Here is a 23165-nt window from a genome sequence, read left to right on the forward strand (position 1 = left end):
ATAAAGGTAATATAGAATTTGTAGATTTTTATTGATTTATGTACATTACATTATATTTTGAAATATAATGTACTTTTAGACATGATAATTCAGAGAGTGAGAGTAAAAAGTAAACTGCATATCGTCGCTGTCCTGTGAAAAACACTTATGTCCAATTTTGGAAAAAAAATCAATTTGCACGTTAATGCGATGTCTGTAACACGGAAACACGATTCACGTAAAAATGAGAAAATTGAAAAAAAATGGACATTTTTCACAGGACAGCGACGATATTTCATACCAATCTATTCACACGTGATGAAATCAATATAACATAACATTGCTGTATAAACGGGTACACGTAAGGGCCGCAGCACACCAGGGACGTGCGGTCAGGAGATGCAAGTAAGGCACATTACATTACGTTAAATTATGTTCCATTTAAGTTCTATGGTGCATACTTTCCATAGATTTTTCTTTTAAATACAATCAATGATTCATCATTAAAATAGGTGTATGTTCATATACGTGGGCAGGATGTTAAGTGAAGCATTGCATTGTCTTTGCTTCCAGTGACCACACACATTCATTGCCGACTCAGGCTTCTGCTGAGTCGCGCTGGCAACTGCCAATCGGTGTTCGGAACATATTACGTACGACACATTAATCCACATTCACAGCACAAGCAGCGTATCTACTCGGGTAATGAACCACTCCTCCTACCTCTTGAAAACTAAAATAAAGAAATTCCATAGTAAAAAGTAGTTGCTTGGCTGGTTATTGAGCTCTGGTTAGTTAAAAAGAAGGACTTGGAAAGTTGTCTACTTCACGTCAAGGCAAGGGATATATTGTTGGTCTTTGAGGCGCGCACTTCTGCATATTGACGGCAGCATACAGCTGCAACCACCCGCTCTGATGTGACCGTTCCCATTGGCTCATCAGGTAAGTTCCCCCAACACATTTCTACCTCTTCCCACCTCGCTCTTTTGTCATTTGTCAAATCTGTGTGTGAGTGTCTCGTCATGTAGCTCCTTGCGAGTGTTTTTAATAAGTATTTCTGTTTGACACTTTGTTCCGTTCAATAAATGACTGACAGTGCAACAGTGTCTGGTGCTGTTTTTTTTTTTTCATATCTGAAGCTCACGTTTACCTCCAATTTTGGCTCGAACAATGCACAATGCAATAAGCAAAATACCAAAAAAACCCACACCAACACAAATCAACCAAGTGATGGCTCATAGCTGGAAAAACACATACATTAACAAAAAACAACAAACAAACAACAAACGCAGCTAAAATATCTACTTTCTACAATGTGTTGCCCTTAACCACACCTCCTTTCTAAATGTATGATTTGTCTATTTCATCAACTCTTCCATGCCGGTCAAGGAGAATTCGTTGTTTAGTAGCATTAACTATTCACCTTTTAATAATAACTTAAACGATGATAACTCAGAGCATACAGTTGGAAGAGGTTAAAAATAAACTCTAATCTGCCTTTTTGAATGAATATAATCTAATTTGCAGATTCCTTCCAGACAAACTGTCTTCTGAACACAGCTGTGTGACATGCATACACACAGAGCTACACAAACACACACACACACACACACATGGATGAAAAATCATCGTTGGACATGACAGGAATTGTCATGTGTAAAATGTTTATCCATCCATCCATTCACACAACCAGTTCATACGTTCATCTGTCTGCCAATTCGTTTATCGTCCCATCGATCCCCCCCATCCATCTGTCTGTTCATTCATCCCTCAAACATGGTTTGGAATTAGGGCCAAGGCGCCTGTTTCAACCTTGAGGCTTGTACAAGTGGCAGAAATAAACCATAACTTTTACTTACAGTATCTATCATTTAAACTATGCCATCTAGAAATGTGTAAATTATATTATTACTATGATGTGCAAGCTATAGCTTCAGAACTTGAATGATATAAAACCTGTAAGTACAACTGTAGTCCAGGATGATCTGCAAGCCATGTATTTAGTTTGATTTTCTTTACTATAGACATAAGATTATGCATTTTCAAATAGAACACTGAATTTCGATGAATTGAATACCCTGTTTTCTACAAAGATGCTTGTTTCGAGAGCATTATTATTTAAAAATGATGATAATTATTGATTAGAAAAGACTCATTCTGAACTGATTACTACATCCATGGTGACAAAAATGCAGGTAGGTCCACAAAAATGCAAGTAATCTGTAAACAATTACTGTACTAGTATGTTCATATGTGCTGCAATGTCATTTTGACTCACTTTTATTTTTGATGATTGCTTCCACACATGCAAAAGGCCTATAGCCTCCCAAAATCTAAGGTCAGACAACTGCAACACAGATGAGAATACTTGATCAAGGAGAGAGAGACCATTCAAATACGATTTCTGCAGTTGAAGCAAACCAATGCATAATACAAATCCCTCCATTGGTCTGTGATTATCTAAATGTAAGTAGATGAACTGGGGCATGGCACAAATTTAAAGCTACTGTATGTATTGGAATTCACAGAGAGAAAACACAATTTATGAAAGTCAAAGACACATAGGTCTACCATTATTAATAAAAATTCAAAACAACATACAGTATATGACCATTTTGTGAATTTTAGGCATCATACTGCTGGCCTGCTTTAATCATTCTCCTGTACACAGCGGAGTAAGACAAGTATGATTCTGTGTATGTATATATATATATATATATATATATATATATATATATATATATATATATATATATATATATATATATAGTGGGAGGGAGCTGGTGCTCACATCCATCCATCTGCCCTTTTCAATCACCTGCAAATTCAATTCACCACGATAAATACATGCCAAGTTAAGAAGAAATGATGTTGTTGCCTGTTTACTTCTACTCAACTACTGTACACGTAAGAGTGTTGTGGAGAGAGGTTCCTTTACACGATTATCAAAAATGCAAGACTGGAGTAAAATAAAACACTTTTCCTCTATTTGTGTGAATTGGCAAGCCATTGGATTTTACCCATCCTCTGAAATTATGTGTAAAAAAGCTCATTTCATGCCAAAATGGAATCATACTTATTGTTTTAAGAAACCAGTTATTGTTGCACTCATTTTTACATACATACACAGAGATATTGTTTTCTTGGCAGACTTTATTCACAGGCTTTCTGGCTAGGACACTTACTTACAGACTTCGTCGCTCTCGACTGGCTCTCTATCTCACTGTAATTATGCTTATCCTCTTTTGGGGTGAACCCCCCACCATCCCTTCCAGCTCTATTTACCCCTTCTTTCTAATCTTTATAGATCCCGAGCCAGTTGTCATGGAAACATGGAGTACACCAGGCACATGGCCTCCCTTTGAATACAATTAATTTGTAGCCTGATTCATGCTTCTTTCTTTGGAAGGGGTCCAGGGTGGGGCAATATTAACAGGGGTGGCTCGTATTTGTGGTAAATGGAAATTGAGAAATTAGGAGTTTTTATTAATGCAATGTAATTTTGAGGAGAGTGAAGGGATGAGCGGTGGTTGGATGGTTTGATCCGGAAGGGATAAAAATAGGATGAAGAAGCCTTCCTGTACATGTTTCCCTTTTCATTTTGTAGTTGGCAAGCACATGGATGTCTACAAGGGTGTTGTAAAAACAATGGACTGAAAGAGGGAAAGGAGCGCTTTCACTAGTTTGTTCCTCACAGACTAGCGAAAGTGTGAAGCTTTTTAGTGACAGTACAAGTTTTCACCCAATATGCAGTAACCAAAACGTTTAATTGTTTTGAGCTGTGTGTATTCTGCTGCAGGATGCAAAAGGACAAATAAAGAAACTGTGGTAAGCTGTGTCGAATACTACCCCTAGCAAAAAATTGTGGCATCACCATGTTTTTTTTACTTTTTAAAATTGTAGAAAAAAATCAGATTACAGACATGACACAAAACTAAAGTCATTTCAAATGGTAACATTATGTCTTTAAGAAACACCACAAGAAATCAAGGGGAATTACCAATATGGTAGTTTGGACTTGTTTAGACCAAGTAGAAGGAAAAAATGCTGGAATCATTCAATTCTGAAGAAAAAAAATGGTGTCATGAAAAAAACAAAAGAATGCTTCAACACACCACGAGTACTTTGTTGCACCACCTCTGGCTTTATAAAGGCAGTCTCAGAGGCATGGACTTAAAGTGGAAGTCAACCCAAACATCTATTTTTCAAGAATATGTTCTATGTAGGCCCAATAATTGAAACAAGGCGTTTGTTGAATATGGGTTAAGCAGCAAAATCCACCCGTTTTTAGCTTTCTCAGGGAATAGATGTCCCCCGGGTAAAAACGGGTGGATTAACTCTTATTCCACAAACGCAATATTAATCACAATGTGTTGTTTCAACTATTAGGCCCGCATAGAACATATTTTAAAAAAAATATATGTTAGGGTTGAATTCAACTTTAATGAGTGATGAAGAGTACTCTTCATCAATCTGGCTCCAATTTTGTCTGATTGTTTTTGTCAGGTCAGCTTTGCAGGTTGGAGCCTTGTCATGGACCATTTTCTTCAACTTCCACCAAAGATGACATTGTTTATGACATGACATTATTTGTCATAGGCCTTATTTGTCTTTTCTTCTTCAAGGACCCCAGCATCATCACCTTGCCCAGTGTAGATTCACCATCCATCACTGAATATGACTTCCATCCAGTCATCCATAGTCCACGATTGCTTTTCCTTAGCCCACTGTAACCTTGTTTTGTTCTGGTGAGGGGGTTAATGATGGCTTTGGTTTAGTTTTTCTGTATGTAAATCCCATTTTTCCTTTAGGCGGATTCTTACACTTCGGTCACAGACATTGACTCCAGTTTCCTCCCATTTGTTCCTGGTATGTTTTGCTGTGAATTTTCTGTTTTGAAGAGAAATTTCTTTAAGTTTTCTGTCTTGACACTTTGATGTATTCCATGACGACCAGTATGCTTGCCTTTAACAACCTTCTCATGTTTTTTGTACTTGGTCCAGATTTTAGACACACCCGACAGTGTACAACCAACATCTTTTGCAACATTGCGTGATGATTTACCTTCTTTAAGAAGTATGATAATCCTTTCCTTTGTTTCAGTTGATATCTCTTGTGTTGGAGCCATGATTCATTCGTCAGTCCACTTAGTGCAACAGCTCTCCAAGGTGCAATCACTCATGTTGAACTGCAAACTAAAAAGCAAATGTAATCTGACGCAGGTGTTAGTTTTTGGGATGGAAATTTACAGGGTGATTCCATAATTCTTTCCTTAGAATTTAGTGATTCCATCATATTTCCCCCCTCTGCTTCTTCTAAAAATGTAACTGTTATTGACTACAACATTTTTTTCTTGATTTCTGTTCGAGTTTGTTAAAAGCAGAAATGTGACATTTTAAATGACTTTTGTCAATTCTACAAATTTAAACAAGTGAGTGGACATTCTCTGAGAATGGTGATTCCATAATTTATGCCAGCGGTTGAATAGTTCTTACCGTAATTTAGTTCAATATGATGAACACCTGATTTTGTCCTTTGTAATCCATTTATGTTCTCTGCAACAATCTCAACTGTTTTCACTTCTCGCTTATACATCAGCTACAACAGAACAACACACATTATCCTCTCTCAATGGACACAAGGCGATAGGTCTTCAGCTACAACAGGGCCTTGATCTTGCAAAAAGGGGTGCCACGGCAGAGAAAGAGTATGTGGGGGAAAGAAGAAGGCATTGAAGAACAAGGGGACAGGAGGAATGAGAAGAGATGACGAGCGCAAGAGCCAGGTGACAGCCGCACAGAAGCAGCTGAGTGAAAAGATCCTAACACTTGAGCCAATTAATTCCTTCCACATGTTTTTAGACAAAGGCAGCTGTACTTGACCCCCTGGCGAGCAGAGGGGAGAGAGTGATGGGTGAAAACAATGTGAGGGAGAGCAGGTGACAAATGCAAAAGTAGTGCAAGGATTGAGAGGCTATAGGAGAATTTTTGTCGTGGCATGAGCACGTGAGTAGGTGTTGATGATTCTCCAAAAGTGTAATGTAACACAACTGATTCTTACATAAAAATAATTCGAATTTGATTCCTTAATTTGAGCATTTAATTCTTAGGCCTTGTCTTCTTTTTAAGGCAAACATAAAAAATGTGTTGCCTTAAAAATAAACAAGTAATTTGAATTGAAAAACATACGTGACATACGAATCAAAATAAAGACTACATCAGCCTTTGTTATATAATGTTTACCACAAAAAAACTGGGACTCCTCTGAATAAGTCTACTTTAAACAGGCATTTAAACTTTAAATATCAGGAACAAAACACTGAACCAGAATAATATGCAGACCCACTCTAGCAGTTTTAATTTCTTTTATCTGTCTTCTGAGCTTAAATGAGACACGCGAGTTGACACTCGGCTGCTATGATATTCGCGTGGCTGTGCCACAAGCTATTGATCTAGGAAATAGATAATTAAATGTTTCCACGTACCCCCTGAAATGTGTTCACGCACCCCGAGGGGTGCATGTACCCCTGGTTGGAGTAGATAGATAGATCCGGTCATTTGGCAGTCAAGGGAGGCAACCCGTTTGGGAAGGAAAGCAAATATACTTTGAAATGCTCCATAGATGTGTGGCAGGTGTGATGAGCTACATCAACTTAAATGCTTTTATTATCACTGTCTATTTACAAAGGGCAGAAAAGATCTCTATATTTATATTGGTGTTGATTAAGGTCCAAAAAAAACGACAAAATGGCATGTCAGGTGTTGGACATACCCATGACTTTCCCCTGAAACAGGTGTGTTCAAACATTTACGCCGAGGGCTTCATGCAGACAAGTTTAACGATGTTGGGAGCCATTCCTCACTTTTATTAGTTTATTGAAAATCAATGAGTAAGGCCTATATAGACCAACAATACTCAAATACAAATTATAAAGGGCCACAAATACATTTTTCGATGAGTCAAAACTGTCATTTACAGTATGAGTTTTGATCAGACGAATGAAAAATAATGAGTATAAATAATAACAAGAGGCACATGAGTCAAGTTAGCAACATTCAAGGTAAAATGTGAGCTAGTGCAAATATAACATGCTGATTGCTCTAATATTTCACATATATTAAATGTGTATTGATTTGATGTTTGTCCATCACAAAGGTGCACTTTTATTGCAGTTACCTTTTGATTAATGTATGTGCAATAATAATGCAAAATGATTCATACTTTTCTGCGCTTTTGACTTGATCAATAAATAGCAATATAAAATAAAATAAAAAATGTACACATCTATCAGTCAGTTTTTTAGTTGATGCATGTCATCCTAAAAGAGGCTTGCAAACAATAGTGTTTGAGTTTCGATATTTGCACTTTAATAGACAGCATTTTGCTGACTTGCAAAAGAAAACAATCTTCACATTTAATTATTGTACGTGGCTCACAAATATTCTGTTGCAGTTAGCATGACCAGCAACCAGCACTCAAGCCAAGGCACAGTTCAAACAGAATAAAACCAACACTCAGTATTTGACCCGGACCTTCCCTGATAAAACAGGTCGATCATACATTGCTCAAGAGTATAAAATAAGCATTCTCTAACCCAGCACCAACAGGGTACAGCTTTCAAGTTACCCGATATCCTCAGGTTGGTCTATCATCTAGATCTATAAAGTAGCTTTACTTTACTTGATTCAAATATGAGGATAATATTGCAACTTGAAAAGACTGATTCACATTGAAGGGTTATCATTAAATTGTAATCCAGGATAATTTTTCATTTTTTCTTAATGATGGAGTAATTAAACAAATTCATAACCGTGATATACTGTATGGCTATGACAAGCAGGCTACAGATGTGTGTGATTGAAGTTTAAACATCCATAACTTGTTGACCCTTTTCCATAGGATGCTCAATTTTGCAGTGGTTCTCACCTTGTTGGTTTTAACAGAAGAGGCAAGCAGTTTGAAACGTAAGTTTCTCCCTTCTTCTTAAATTCTGTCTTGCCTATTAGCAAATAGGACAACAACACAAAAACTCTACCCTTGTCTGTAGTGGGCTTATCTCTGTTGGGTTCCTCACTTTTCATTCCGGGCTTTCAGTCTGTTTCTCTCTCTCAAAGGTTTCTCCAACTTTTACTAGTATTTTACTTGCTACAGATAATTGGGTGATTGCTAGCCAGTTTCTGCAGACCCACAAGGTGCCCCTCTTTGGTATCCTCAAAATGATTCTTTGTGTGATGCCTTCTTTCCTTCCCTTAAAGTGACAAAGAATGGTTGTAACATGTTTGCTTCAAATGATGGGTCTTTCTTACATTTTAAAAAACAAAAGCGGAACTCGCTGAAAGGCTACAGTTGAAATTAAATATGGATGAAAACTTTTTAGATTGTTTTGGTAATGTTTTTGCAACATTTGCTTAATACACGGGCGGCACGGTGGACGACTGGTTAGCATGTCCGCCTCACAGTTCAGAGGTCGTGGGTTCGATCCCGGTCCCGGCCTCCCTGTGTGGAGTTTGCATGTTCTCCCCGTGCCTGCATGGGTTTTCTCCAGGTACTCCGGTTTCCTCCCACATTCCATGAACATGCATGTAAGTTGATTGGACTGTCTAAATTGCCCCTAGGTGTGATTGTGAGTGTGGATGTTTGTCTCTGTGTGCCCTGCGATTGGCTGGCAACCAATTCAGGGTGTCCCCCGCCTACTGCCCGAAGACAGCTGGGATAGGCTCCAGCACGCCCCGCGACCCTTGTGAGGATAAGCGGTATTGATAATGGATGGATGGATGCTTAATACACAATTGTGTTGTACCTACATAGGCTACTTCAAATACAATGGAAACTCTAAAGTTGAAACTCATTCTACTTCGATTTTTTGGGCTCCCAAAGGAAATAATGTGAACTGAATTAGTCCACTTCAGTGTCAACCAGTTATCATCTTATAACTTGAATTTACATAACTCTACAGGCAATTTTTGAAGAGTATGTTGCCATTCTTAACTGTCATACAAGTTTAATAATGAATTAACCACTTGTCGCTGACATGTGAAAAACACTTATCTCCATTTTTTTTTCATGTTCTTATTTTTACATGAATGTTGTTTCCGCATTAGAGACATCGCATTGATGTGAAAATTAAAAAGTTTCCAAAACTGGAGATAAGTGTTTTTCACAGGACAGCGACACACTGCTAAGAGAAATGTCCATCCATCCATTATCGATACCGCTTCTCCTCACAAGGGTCGCGGGGCGTGCTGGAGCCTATCCCAGCTGTCTTTGGGCAGTAGGCGGGGGACTCCCTGAATTGGTTGCCAGTCAATCGCAGGGCACACAGTGACAAACATCGGCACTCACAATCACACCTAGGGGCACTTTAGAGTAATCAATTAACCTGCCATGCATGTTTTTGGAATGTGGGAGGAAACCGGAGTACCCGGAGTAAACCCACGCAGGCACGGGGAGAACATGCAAACTCCACACAGGGAGGCCGGAGCCGGGATCGAACTCACGACCTCTGAACTGACGTGCTAACTAGTCGACCACCGTGCCGCCCTTAAATGACAAATGAATAAAGTAGTCCTAATTGTCACACAAGTGTAAAAAGAACCCCAAATAGTAAAACTTCAAACAATCAAGCAATTAATCTTTTGTGTGTTCAGAAGCCGACAGTTTTTGGGTGAATTTAGAGTTATTTTTTCCAAACACTCTGGTTGAATTCCAAATTGTACCACTTTAGGATTTAGAAATGTTCAAATGTAGATATTTTAATGTACATTAATTTGATTCCTCCTACAAAGAAATACAACTTTTTTTTATATTTTGGCAGATAACATTGCCATAGGTGGAAAAGTTTGGCAGTCCTCTACGTATGGCAACGCCGTTCCCCAAAGGGCCATTGATGGAAATCGTGCAAGCCATTGGTCACAGAAGTCTTGTACGCACACAAAGAACGATGTGAAACCATGGTGGAGACTGGACCTCCAAAAAACCTACAAAATAGACACTGTCACTATTACTAACAGACGAGATTGTTGTCAGAAACGGATTAATGGAGCTGAGCTCCGCATTGGAGACTCCCTTGATGACAATGGCAATACTAATCCCAGGTAGGTATTCTGTCCTGTTATAATAGCAGTAACCATGTACAGATATAGGGGCCTATTTTCATGCCCAGCGCAAGTCTAGCACGAAGTGCAGTCTAATTGTGCGCTTGGATGGAGTTTTCTTCCTTTGGGGATTTTGGTACACAGGTGCAACTAGAAAGGGGCATTTGCGCTGTTGTGGGAGGGAAAATACAGTAGTTGACTTGTTTGCCAACCAATCGAATAGGCTTTCCTCATTCCCTTTAAATTCAGCGCATGAGAGAGGTGCACGGTCTACATGGCATGTAGATGCAGGAGATCGGCGTGCACAAAGTACATTCAAAAGAAACTGCAAGAAGATCTCCACTTGCCGATGATGTAAAGTTGGCTGTTATGGAATGGGCACTCTAGAAGCCACCTTCTACCCCCGGTCGTGTGTCCGTGTCACCCATAGATGCGTTGCAATAATAAAAATACATTTAAGCTGATAATCATAATTAGTTCAATGAATTGATTCCTACAATAATTCAGAGGCATTGATGCACACTGCTGTCATTTTTATGAATGAAAAACAATGACATCCACCACACGTCAGCAGAATCTGTCTGCCTGAACCTCGGTCAAATCCACCAAAATCACGTTACACCACTTGCGCCACAACTTAGACCTGCTTTTAGCTGGTGTAAATTTTAGTCTATTTTCCGTCACAAAATTGTCAGGTGTGCCATAGGCATGTAATAGAAAACTCTCTTGGTCCACCGGAACGTCCAGTGCAATGTAGTCTGCCAAATCCTCCAACACGGTAAACTAGACTGAAAACGAAGATGCGTCCCTTTTTACGAAAGCCCAAGTCCTTCAGTCTAAATAGGATCCGTAGTGTTTTCTCACACCGGAATTAAACTTATAACTATTTTTAATATTGTTTCCTTTAGGTGTACTGTGATCTCATCAATACCTGCTGGCCGCTCCAAAACCTTTGTGTGCAATGGAATGAAAGGCCGCTATGTCAACATTGTGATTCCTGGAAGACAAGAATTCCTGACACTGTGTGAAGTGGAAGTACATGGGGAAGAGGCCAGTGACAATTCCAATGATAATGCCTGCAGCTGAGCCTGGAGCGATCCACAAGCCAGATTTCTCATACTGAGTTAAACTTCTGATAATATATCCTCTTTCAGATTTTTTTTAAATTTAATCTTACAGTACTGTCACCTTTAGAAGGACCAAGACCTAATGAAACATTAACTAAAAAATAAAAATGAATAAATAAATAAAAGTACCGTACTATAATTGTTACTTACACCTTTGACATGTTAATGGAAGGTTTGAACAAAGAGTGGGGCAAAATTTCCACAATTAGAGAATGAATGAGTTTTATGCTGTAACCTTGAAGAAATGTCTGTCAATTTGGAAGATGCATTCCACACATGTTTGGATTGATCTTTTTTTAACTTATTTCATTTTTTCCTCATGCATTCATCTACTTTTAGGGCGGACATTTTTTTGAGAATGTTTAACATATAATACTGTACATGGCGGATGCTAATGGGGCAGGTTTTTGGATTGAGCTCTTTCATAGAATGGATTTTGGTACTGCTAATGATCCACTACACACAAATACAATTACATATCTTACACCCTAGTGAAAAACAAAACAAAACTCGTTCCGTCTATTTGATGATTATTTAGTAGGACACTGTACAGATACTAATTATATTTATTTATGTTCAGCTGCCACTGCTGCATGTTTACTCAAATTTTTGGCTAGTATTTGACTCATCTTCATTCTAAAAAAAAATGTGTCTTTTTCTCGTTTGTGGCTTCTAATCTTTCCATTAAGATATTGTAATACTTTATTGTTTATGCAAAAGTAATCAAATTCAATATACTCAGTGATAGTGTGCATTATTTCAATGTTCTATTGAAATTGAGCATTGTACCTTTAAAGCAGACATGTTTAAAAGGATATGTGTGAAGCATCACATACCGCTTTTGGTGCATGTTGTATGGATTTTGGTAAATGTGGCTTTCCATCACTTCCCTCATTTTTGACACAAAGGGTGAGGAGATGAGACACCAAGGGAGATCTTTCCTCCAGCCATTAGTGCTTCATGCTCCACCTAGCATTTAATCACCCTACTGAAGACCTGACAGAAAAAGTCAGAATTGTCACAAAAAGAAAAATGTTATGAATGCCATTTTAACAAGACCACAAAACATTTATGTTTAACCTGTTGAAAAATGGTCTGGTGTGAGGAGATAGGAGATATTGCATTTGATTAAAACATCTGCAAACAGGGACATTTCCGGCGGTCACTCAGGACAAGGACATTCACAACACACAGACTTAGCAATCCATGAGTACAAGGTCAAGCCTGACAGCAGGCAGATGAAGAGCCACTTAGGGGACAGCTCTCCAGTCTACATTCCGGATTGAGCTCTTTAGTCAAAGAACATTTCTTAGGGGAATAAACAAGAATGTTATGGCTGTACTCAATGTCAGGCTGAAAATAAATATTGCATTGAAACGTAGAACATGATAAAGTTATGGTAAAACACACATATATGTGTATACATATATATATATATATAATATATATATATATATATATATATATATATATATATATATATATATATATATATATATATATATATATATATACACACATCCATCCATTATCGATAGCGCTTATCCTCACAAGGGGGGAGGACAGCTGGAGCCTATCCCAGCTGTCCTCAGGCAGTGGGCGGGGGACACCCTGAATCGGTTGCCAGCCAATCGCAGGGCACACAGAGACAAACATCTGCACTCACAATCACACCGAGGGGCAATTTAGTGAGTCCAATCAACTTACGTTTTTGGAATGTGGGAGGAAACCAAAGTGTATATATATATATATATATATATATATATATATATATATATATATATATATATATATATATATATATATATATATATATATATATATATATATATATATATATACACACACACACACACACACACACACACACACACACCCCACACACACATACCGTATTTTCTGGGCTATAAGCCTCACGTTATATAAGCCGCACCCACTCTATTCTTAGAATATTTTGAAAATAATACTAATAATAAATAAATAAATAAAATTTAAATAAGCCGCACCTTTGTATAAGCCGCACCTATCTATGTTGAAAACTTTTATATTTACTGCATTTACAGAACGATTATGAACTGTAAATGTGCATGTATGTACCTGAGCAAATTCTTTCCTAATAGTGCCTTTTAACACTGCAGCAACGTTGCTGATTAAAACAGAAAAGAACCAAGAGAAAATAAACAGTACTTATCTTCATTTCACTGCCGACTGCCGCTCTAGTTTGTCAGCTAATGTCAACCAGACTCCACCATCTATTGTTTTACTACATTCTACATATGCACCTGTCTTGTTTTATGTTAATAAAGTCAGCCAATCTAACACACACCGTGCTAAATCAACAATAGCATTTCACATCGAAACAACAGAACAGACGTAACATCGGCCAATCGCATTCATGTGCACTTCACGGACCCCTAGGAAAACATAGCATTACAGCACCTAATGCAATAACCTAGTCTATGGCGCCCTCGCTTGTTGAACTCCTCCACTTGCAGTCACATCCAGTTAATGGGAAATAAATTGTATTGAATTGTACTGTCATTCCGGTAAGAGCGCCCCGCAGTTGAAGAAAAATCCACAGAATAGCCGCACCGGTCTATAAACCACACGGCTTAAAATCTAGTAAAAAGTCCTGGTTTATAGTCCGGAAAATACAGCATATATACGTCCATCTTTACCACGTAATCCTCACGAGGTTCGCAGGGGTCCTGGGGCCTATCTCATCTGTGTTCGGGCAGCAGGCAGGGTACACACTGAATTGGTTGCCAGCCAATCACAGGGCACACAGAGACAAACAAACATACACATTCACAATCACACCTTGGGGCAATTTAGAGTGATCAATTAATCTACCTAATTTTGGAATGTGGGATAAAACCGGAGCACCCGGACAAAACCCACGCAGGCACAGAGCGAACACACAAACTCCAGACAGGAAGGCCAGAGCCTGAATGGAACCCATGACCTCTGAACTGTGAGGCGGACTTGCTGACCAGTTGACCACTAGTGGGCATTTTGCTACTTTGTGTTGACTGAAAATGACATCACAGTTGCTCAGGGCTCAGGTAAAGACCAATCACTGAAGCTGTTTCCTGAAGCTGAGCCATGGTTGGTCGGATATTGTTCTTCTTTGCGACAACAACAAACCAGACTGTGATAGAAGAACACAGGACTGATTCACTGACTGCTCTATAGAACTACCTTTACAGCGACTGTAGCAGTACAGTACAGAACTGTGGCTGTTCTTCCTCAGCAGCAGAAAGTACATCCTTTGCTGGGCCTTTTTCAGGATGGTGTTGATGTTCATCTCCCACCTCAGTGGGTGAGAGACAGTAATTACCAGGAACTTGAAACTCTTGACGATTGACACAGGGCAGTAGGACAACATGAGGGGCAGCTGTGGGAAAGGAAACTTTCGTGAAGTCCAACATTGTCCCGACAATCTTGATCATGTTCAGTCCAGGGTGTTTAACTTCACTTTATTGATCCCTTGGGATGACTCCCTTGGGAAAATTAAAACTCCAGCAGCACACATAATAAAAGCACATGATAGGACAGCAGCACACATGTAATAAATGGGCAGATATACTTTGCAAATATCCCAAATTATGAATTATAAATAGGAGATGTAAGGATATAAGTGGAATAAAGTCGGTACAAAAAGTTATTGAATCCAATGGGTCAATCCAATTTTTCCACCCTGCCCTGAGATTCTGTGTTTAGTATATTACTTTGATTAGTCATTTTAAATGCATTCTCTTCAACAATCTGACCGAGTTGATTTTCCTCCTCTCCCCAGCACACAAATGTGGCACAAATGTTTCAAAAATGGCCACGCACATGAGTACCAGTCAGGGTGACACTCCACTACAAATATCACTGACAGAGGGACTTTTTTGCTCCATATTTTTACCAACTCTTCTATAATTTCTCTAATCTCAGATCTTTTGAATTCAGGTTTTATGATGATGGCTCTGCTTGTTACGCTTCACCTACTCCACACCCAGCATTCAATGTGCAATGTGGTACTTCATTCCATCAATGCCCTAATACATACTTGCAGTGTGCCTGCATGACCTTTATGCAACATTACCTTCTAGCACCAGGTACTATAAATTCACATTTGCAATATCACAACTCGTCTTTATTTAGTAATTGGAGATCCCAGCCAGAGATATTACAGCCCAGGGGGTCATTTGATAGGGTAATGACAGCAACATGTCAGTGTGTTTGGGTCATTGTCTCTCAACCCCATCAGTCAGCTCTTTAGATTGGACAATTTCTTCTTTCATGGTGGTCAAATTTGAAGCTCAATCTGACTGTCTACAACTTGACTGTGTTTGGATTTCTTTTTCATCATAACATATAGAGTTTGTCCGTTATGTTACAAGTGGTTTAATACATCTTTTTAAAAAGTCGTTGAAATGCCTGTGAATATTCTCATTCATCTAGGTCATTTCATTCTGCGGGTTTCATTCGCAATTGGACTGTTTTGGTTGTCTCAGAATATATGATCTTAAGTCACTGAAATGGTATATTTACAACTGTGTATATTGTATATTGATCTATATGAGCTTGCACCAAGTTTTGAACATATAAAGTTAGCGATATGTCTAAAATAATATAGGATGGCATTTTGCAATTGTAACTCTCTTTTCCGTCGATTTATTTATTTAAATATTAACTACACGCTCTACTCAGCTCTCTGTGTGTGAGTGAGAGAGTGTTTTTTTTAACGACAATAGCTGTAATGTCTTTTTGCCATTATGCAAGATGAATGCCTCCCCTGATGGTAGTACTTTATTGTCTTTTGTGTGAACCATTCTTTGTAAAGGCCATTAATTTATAGTAAACCCAAGGCAATGATCTCCGTGATACTACAGTAATATATGCATTGTGGCTTCTATGTACAGATTTATTTAGTGATTTCAGGGAGCACTTTGGTATACAGCATTCTGTTGTCCAGGCAGTTCCTTTTCCCCGTCCATGGTGATTCTCTTAATGTATTGCAACTAATTCCTCCTTGCGTTGCTGCTTCCTTGTTCTTCTCTACGGTTTTCTCATTCCATCATATATACGCTCATGTCTTTTAATTTATACTTCTTCAAACCACCTCTCCCTCTCTCCATCTCATAATTGCCTCACATATATGCACACCATTTGGTTTTAATGTATACCTCATATAGACCAAACAGCACTATCATTAATCTTAGCCCTTTGTAGCGCAAGCCGTGTAACAATAACTGGACAAGACATTGTTTCCTATTTGAGCCAATGTATCCACATAGCTACCATCAGCTCTTGATAAATTATACCTAGAATAAAACTGTGCTCAGGTGTGACTGTGCCTTGTTCTTCAGGGTTTTTCATGTGGAAGAATGAACATAATGCAAAAACATTCATTATTACTGTATGCTCCCATCTTGCATTAATTTCTCCTTCACCCTTCATTTCTATTAGAATTTCATTCAACCCATATGTTTCAAACTTTCGACTATTTTAATAATCATGCTAATTATTTTTAAAAAGTACAATACAAAACCAGCTGTTGGACTACCAGTCAGTCAGTCAGCTAAAACATCCATCCATTCACCCATTTTCTAAATCGCTTTTCCTGTTCAGAGGTGTGGCGATCTGTAGCTTTATATGAAAGGCAGACCACACCCTGGACTGGTCGTTATTCTTTCCCATGGCACCGCCAAACAACCATTCACACACATTCTCAGTCTCACTGAGTGGGAACTGAATCAATGCTACCTACTTGGAAGTCAGGCGAGTAACTCCAGCAAAAACATATGGCATAAAATATCAAAGCGGGTATTTTTCATCAAAGATGTACAAAGTATGTTTGAAAAAAATAAAATATACGTATGACTATAATACAAATGCATTAGCAAACAGGCATAGACTGCTTTGTTTGAACAAAAGAAAAGGTGGACGAGAATGGCATAATGGCAAAAAAAAAAGGTGGACGAGAATGGCATAATGGAATGTACTGCTTGGTTGTTATTGACAACTACATTTCATAAGGTATGAGCCAAATGAGATTAAAAAAAATATACAAACCCCAATTCTGAAGAAGTTGGAACGTTGTGTTAAAGGTAAATAAAAACATAATGCCATGATTTGCAAAATCTTTTCAACCTATGCTCAACTGAATACATTTCAACTGTGCATCGCAATCATTTTCGGTTGTGCCGATACCCAGAATGAAGACCCCCTCCCCCAACTTGCCATGTGACAATAAATAGTGTCATCAGCCCATTACCATTACCATTTGTCTATGAAATTGCTCTAAGTATACCACTGCATAGCACTGTTTGATTTTTACCAAAGAAAACAAAAAAAATAAATATTCCAACTTACAACAAAGAATAGCCTCATTAACATGTTATTTTAGTCCGTCAAATAAAAGGTTTGTGAAGAAGTGCGTCAATTTGCCTGAACTTAAAAAAAGATGAGAGAGCCACTGCCATCGACTGTAGGAAATGTGAAATTACTCCCTATTCTTGTGTGGCTAAAAAAAACCGCGAGGAGTAGAGCCCCTCCTCCTGTTCGCTCGAAGCAACCCTGATGTAGTCGCCCTTGCAAACAAACACTCGCGAGACAAGTGGCGCATCACAATATTTCACCTTTGGTCTGACCATAGCATCAGAGATAGGGTGGCAAGCCCCCATAAGCGGGAAAAAAAATGGATGATGGACTTAAAAATAATTATGACGCCAGAATGTAACAGAGTGAAAATTTAACAGAAAGCACAGGTCCAAACAATAATACAATTCTACATTTATTTGGAAACCCACCTTCATGTTCTTTACTTAACACCAATACAGCTCTTCATAATAACTGCATCAATCCATATCAGTATACTAGTTGATCATATTAACTTTGTTTTCGTCACAGCGAGTATACAAAAATAATATAAATATATAAATAATATAATAAATATATTAAATATAAAAATATATACTGCACAAATAAGACAACAGACAAAAAAGTAGTTTTAGGAAGAGCCTACTGATTTTTGAACAAAATGGAATCCTAAACGTGTTGTCACTTCAGTTTAATCAATAACCTTCCAACGTTCACTTGCCTTCTGTGACTTTTCAATTTTCTACATCATCAAAATCCATTGGGGCTCACTTTGGTTGATATGGCTACAGTAAAAAAAAAACAATCGTAAAAGCTGTCCTTTGGTGTCTGTAATGACCAGTGGTTATAGCAGCCTGTTTGTTGCTATTGTAACCTACTTCTCTGTTGACCTGGAGACTTTTAACCCTCTTAAAGATGATGTATTGCAAATAGGAATTATTTTTAATTGTCAGCTTCTAGGTGCACGGCAGATTTGTTAAGCCATTACTGGAAATCAATACTCAGCTTTTAGGTGATGAATTAATTAATGAAGTGTGAATTTACTCCAAATGGGTGTCTATTGATGAGAAGAGAACGAGGCACAAGGACACAAATAAAGGAGAGACAAGGTTTAGGTGGAACCTGATGATTCCATATGAGTTTATTTGGGTCATTTTTTGCACAACATTAAATGGTATGATTTAGTGGTGTTCTTTAAATTGTTGCACACAGAGAAGGGCAGGGAATTGAGATATTTTCTCTGCTGTATGAGTCTGGGAACTTCACATTTTGTCTTTCACAGCTAACCTTTCACACTATTTGTAAACATGTTTTGCTGGACTAGAGGCTATATGATTTATACAGCAGTGCATATTATATGGAAACTTGAAATTTGGCCTTTCTGATATAGAAAGCTTTCCACTAAATGACATGGACTGTAGTAAATTACATCACTACATTGACATTAAAACAATGTGTTTTGTACATGGCTTCACATGTATGGATATAAAATTGAAAAAAGTATCAGAGTAAAAATCTGACAGGATTTTCCCAAAATCGGTCTAAATGCTAAGTCTATTTGGAAAGGCCACTCAACTTGAGTACAACTCAACCTGAGTACAACGCATCAAGAATTTTGAAAACCAGCTGACGGGTTCTGAAAAAAAAAAATCTATTTGCATGGGGAAAAAGATTGCCTTTGCTAATCAGAGGCACAACAGCCAATTGAAATGAATGTTTGTGACCTGCAACACGTTCTACATGCAGAAGTGGATACATATTTTTCAACATTAGCAAAACATTTTCACAGGATGTCTCATTCAATCCTGTGTCCAAATTAAACATCCTGTGGCAGAAATGACACTTTTTTCCTCAAAATGTGGTATCTTCCAACTAATAGTCTCCATTATTCATGGCCCTACAGCAGAGGTCACTGCCATGGGGTTTACTTTTTTTTTACCTCTTTAAATTGGAAGTCAAGAGAAAATGAATCGAGGCACCCACACATGGAATGAGCTATAGGTTTGACTTTGACTTGTCCTCAAACCGCAATGTGAAAAGATAGTTTCATATATGTCATTTGGAATGTTAGATTGTGCTGTAGGTCAACAGGTTTATTGTTGTTGTTGTTTTTACTTTAGTATCATGATATTGACATTCTAAATCATAGTGTTTTAACCCATCTTGACATTTTTTGCTATTCAATCAAGTCCTACAACCAAACAGAAGGACATTGCTTCAAAATAACTGACATGTAGTACAGCACTAGCGGGCACTTTATACTTAATAACTGTGTCATTTGCATGTTTTGTTGTTGATAAGTATTAATGGATTACTTGACATTTCATATCTATAAATGAATACTTGTTATAATGGATATTTCGGTGTAGTACAAAAGTGTCTCAACGTACTGATTCTGATGATTCTGATGTACTGATGAAAGACTCTCTTTAAAGGTGAGTAAAACTACCTAACTGATGCATATAATTCACCTCAAGTAATATACCGGACAAAATTGTAATCTTCCATACATCTAGCAAGAGTAAGCCATCTACGAGAACGCGGATGTAGTGTAAATTGGTGAAATCACCAGTCTCTTAATTAAGGTGATGGGTTGAAGCCTGGAAATTGTTGTCATCTGTGAATTTTAAGGTTGATTAAAAGCGAAACTTTTTGGCAGCAAGGCTGAAAAATCCTTTTGCTCCAGCAATCACTGGTGAATGTGACATACATACCAAACATATAACAGAAAGGAGTTGTGATTAATCAACTGGCAAGCCGTAATTGTATGTACGAGTACACAAGCACACTCAAACACTCACATATACATGCACAGATAAAACATTCCACATCTATAATTTCAAAGGAATCTAATAGACAACTTGAGATAGAAAATGAATTGCCCCTCCATACTGTCTAGGATCAATTAGAATCCTATCCATATATCCTGCCCCTGAAATAATGCGCAGTCAACCATTTCATTATATTTCTAATTACAGGCAAATGGTTAGGTCTGATAAGATTTTGTCTTTATGTAGCTCCAAGGTCTGTCAGGCAAGATGAATTCCCCCTGAGGGAAAGCAATATATCACCTATTGGAAGTCCATATATTGTCTTAAGCATGAGGTAATGTTGCTATGTCACTTTCTGCCATTAGTAAGTAAAATGAATAGTGTATTGTATTGCCAAAATTGCATTCCAGTCAGTGGTCCTCTCTCTAGACCATGTCATGTCATGTCATCTTCCAAACCGCTTATCCTATATAGGGTCGCGGGGAGTTGCTGGAGCCTATCCCAGCCGTCAATGGGCGAAGGCAGACTACACCCCGAACTGGTCGCCAGCCAGTCGCAGGGCACACATAGACACTGTCACTGAGCGGGAATCGATCCCACGCTGCCCGCACACAACTCAGGCGTGTGTACCACTACACTATCAGCGGACCCTCTCTAGACCATATATATATTTTTTTAATTCCTTATCATATCTTATATTATCCGCCATCAATATATATATACAGCGCTGAGCAGTCCGTGGCCTCATCTCAACCTACTTAGTGAAATGGGCAAATGACAAAAATTGCCTCCGAACACTTCAAACGGGCCACTAGTTACCCAACAACGCAGGAGATTTTTCAGCAGGAGATACAGCGCAAGTTCTACTAGTACGACAAGTGATTGAGACCCAGTAGCGCGAGCAGCGTGAGAGCCAGCACACCGGCGAGTGACGCTAGGGTTAGGGTTAGGGTTAGGTACACTGGCATGTGGCTTGACTGTCCGCTGCTGGAGGAGTATGTAGCTTTAGGTGTGCTAAAGGTAATGCAAACAAATATTGCTGCATACCTGTCAAGTTGTACGCTTTCGGCGTAATTTGTACAGGTGGAAAGACCTTTTCAAACATGTACGCCGTACATCGCGAATCTGTACGGCCAATGTCAATTTTATTAGAGTTATCTGTTCCTGTTTTTATCGCCTAACGGCAGTCGGTAAACGCAAGAGGAGATCGTTCTCCAAGGCCAGAGTTGGCTCCCGGATCGCGGCCGTTGTACGTCGTCGAAAAGGGGAGCCCAGTAGCCTCACAACACACATCAGATGGAGACAAGGGGTCTCCGCGCTCTTCCTCATGCATGCGCACAACACACCTACTACACAACTTGTCGCTATTGCCACAACATTATGTTTTTTTTTTTTTTTAACTGATTCCCAATCACGTGACAGCAGCCATTCGAAAAAGCATGTGTAATGTGTAAGATTATATACAGATATGTACGGGCAAATTACAACTTTTGTAAGATTCAGTACACCCCGGAGTTGACAGGTATGTTGCCATCTTGGCAAAAGTTCAACAGCTGTAAAAAACTACTGAAAGTAAACACATACAAAACCCCCCTCGCTTAACGGATTTGTTATGAACACATTTAGCAGCACTGAAACTGCTGGAGGGGAAACCACCGAGCCAATCAGCAACCCGAAGGGCTCACCAATGTAAGCGCTCCATGGACAGGTCTTGTTTTACATATACGGTATATATATTAGATAGATAGATAGATAGATAGATAGATAGATAGATAGATAGATAGATAGATAGATAGATAGATAGATAGATAGATAGATAGATAGATACTTGTTATATATATATATATATATATGCTTTGCCTTCCCGTGCTGCATGAGCAGCCCAACGGAGTGCTTGTGGACAGACTTTGTGCCAGGGAAGATGAGCAATGGTGACCAGGCCCCAAACTATGCTTGCATCAAGAAAAGTGATGGCTGCCGTACCTGGGACATGCCCGCTATCTAACACCAAAATGGATGAACTGCTATTCAAAATAAAGAACATTTAATTATATATATATATATATATATATATATATATATATATATATATATATATATATGTATATATATATATAACAAGTATCTATCTATCTATCTATCTATCTATCTATCTATCTATCTATCTATCTATCTATCTATCTATCTCACCGAGATGTTCCCAAGTTTAATACCAGCTGTAATATATATTTATGAAGCCCTCCTCTGCACGCTGATGCCCAAGTCACCACAGCAGCAGGTGTTTGCTCAATGTAGTATACAGCCATGTTATCAGGCAAACACACACACAATGTGACACAGAGATGAAGTGTAACATATTACACCAAAACTAAAACACACTTGGATCTCAAGTACAAATTTCCTAGAGGTTGACAAGCTCCACTTTCTGGTACTTGCAAGGTCAAAAAGAAGTCAATGTCTCATTGCAAACTACAGGTGATTGAAGATTAATATCCCTAGTCTGTGGCCGTATGTGTGTCTGTTGAGAAGATGTCTTGTGTGTCGTTGTGTACTGGAATGGAAATAAGCCCTATGAGTATGGCTAAAGGGCTCTCTCTCTCTCTCTCTCACGAGATAGGGTCTTAACAAGTCTCAGTGCAGAAGGTTGTGTAGGTCTGCCACTGAATGCGCATGTGTGTGTTTGTCTTCGGGACACAACAGTTTTCAGATTCTTATTGTATTAAATCAGAAAGACAATTCCTTTTGGTTTTGTAACTTGTGGCATGGCCAGGGGTGAGGATTAACTTAACCTCCTTCATGAAATATATAGCAGTGTATTTTGG

The 23165-nt window shown here is 38.5% G+C and overlaps 1 protein-coding gene across 1 annotated transcript; it reads left to right on the forward strand.

Moving 5' to 3' along the window:
• The first annotated feature begins 7600 nt into the window (after positions 1–7600).
• On the forward strand, positions 7601–11466 carry LOC147143911 (fucolectin-like). The gene is made up of 4 exons (XM_086038174.1): positions 7601–7618; positions 7879–7943; positions 9794–10073; positions 10982–11466. Exons 2-4 carry the CDS (start codon positions 7880–7882, stop codon positions 11157–11159), a joined length of 522 nt encoding a protein of 173 aa, XP_085894300.1. The 5' UTR covers positions 7601–7618; position 7879; the 3' UTR covers positions 11160–11466.
• Positions 11467–23165: the final 11699 nt, after the last annotated feature.

This window comes from Filicampus tigris, chromosome 8 (genome assembly GCF_054856515.1).
Source record: "Filicampus tigris isolate MCC_2025a chromosome 8, RoL_Ftig_1.0, whole genome shotgun sequence".
In the NCBI taxonomy this organism is placed as follows: domain Eukaryota; kingdom Metazoa; phylum Chordata; class Actinopteri; order Syngnathiformes; family Syngnathidae; genus Filicampus; species Filicampus tigris.

Coding starts and splice junctions, on each gene's coding strand:
- LOC147143911 (XM_086038174.1), top strand. CDS start 7,880: ATGCTCAATTTTGCAGTGGTTCTCACCTTGTTGGTTTTAACAGAAGAG. Junction 7,944..9,793: donor AGAGGCAAGCAGTTTGAAAC/GTAAGTTTCTCC, acceptor ATATTTTGGCAG/ATAACATTGCCATAGGTGGA. Junction 10,074..10,981: donor AATGGCAATACTAATCCCAG/GTAGGTATTCTG, acceptor TGTTTCCTTTAG/GTGTACTGTGATCTCATCAA.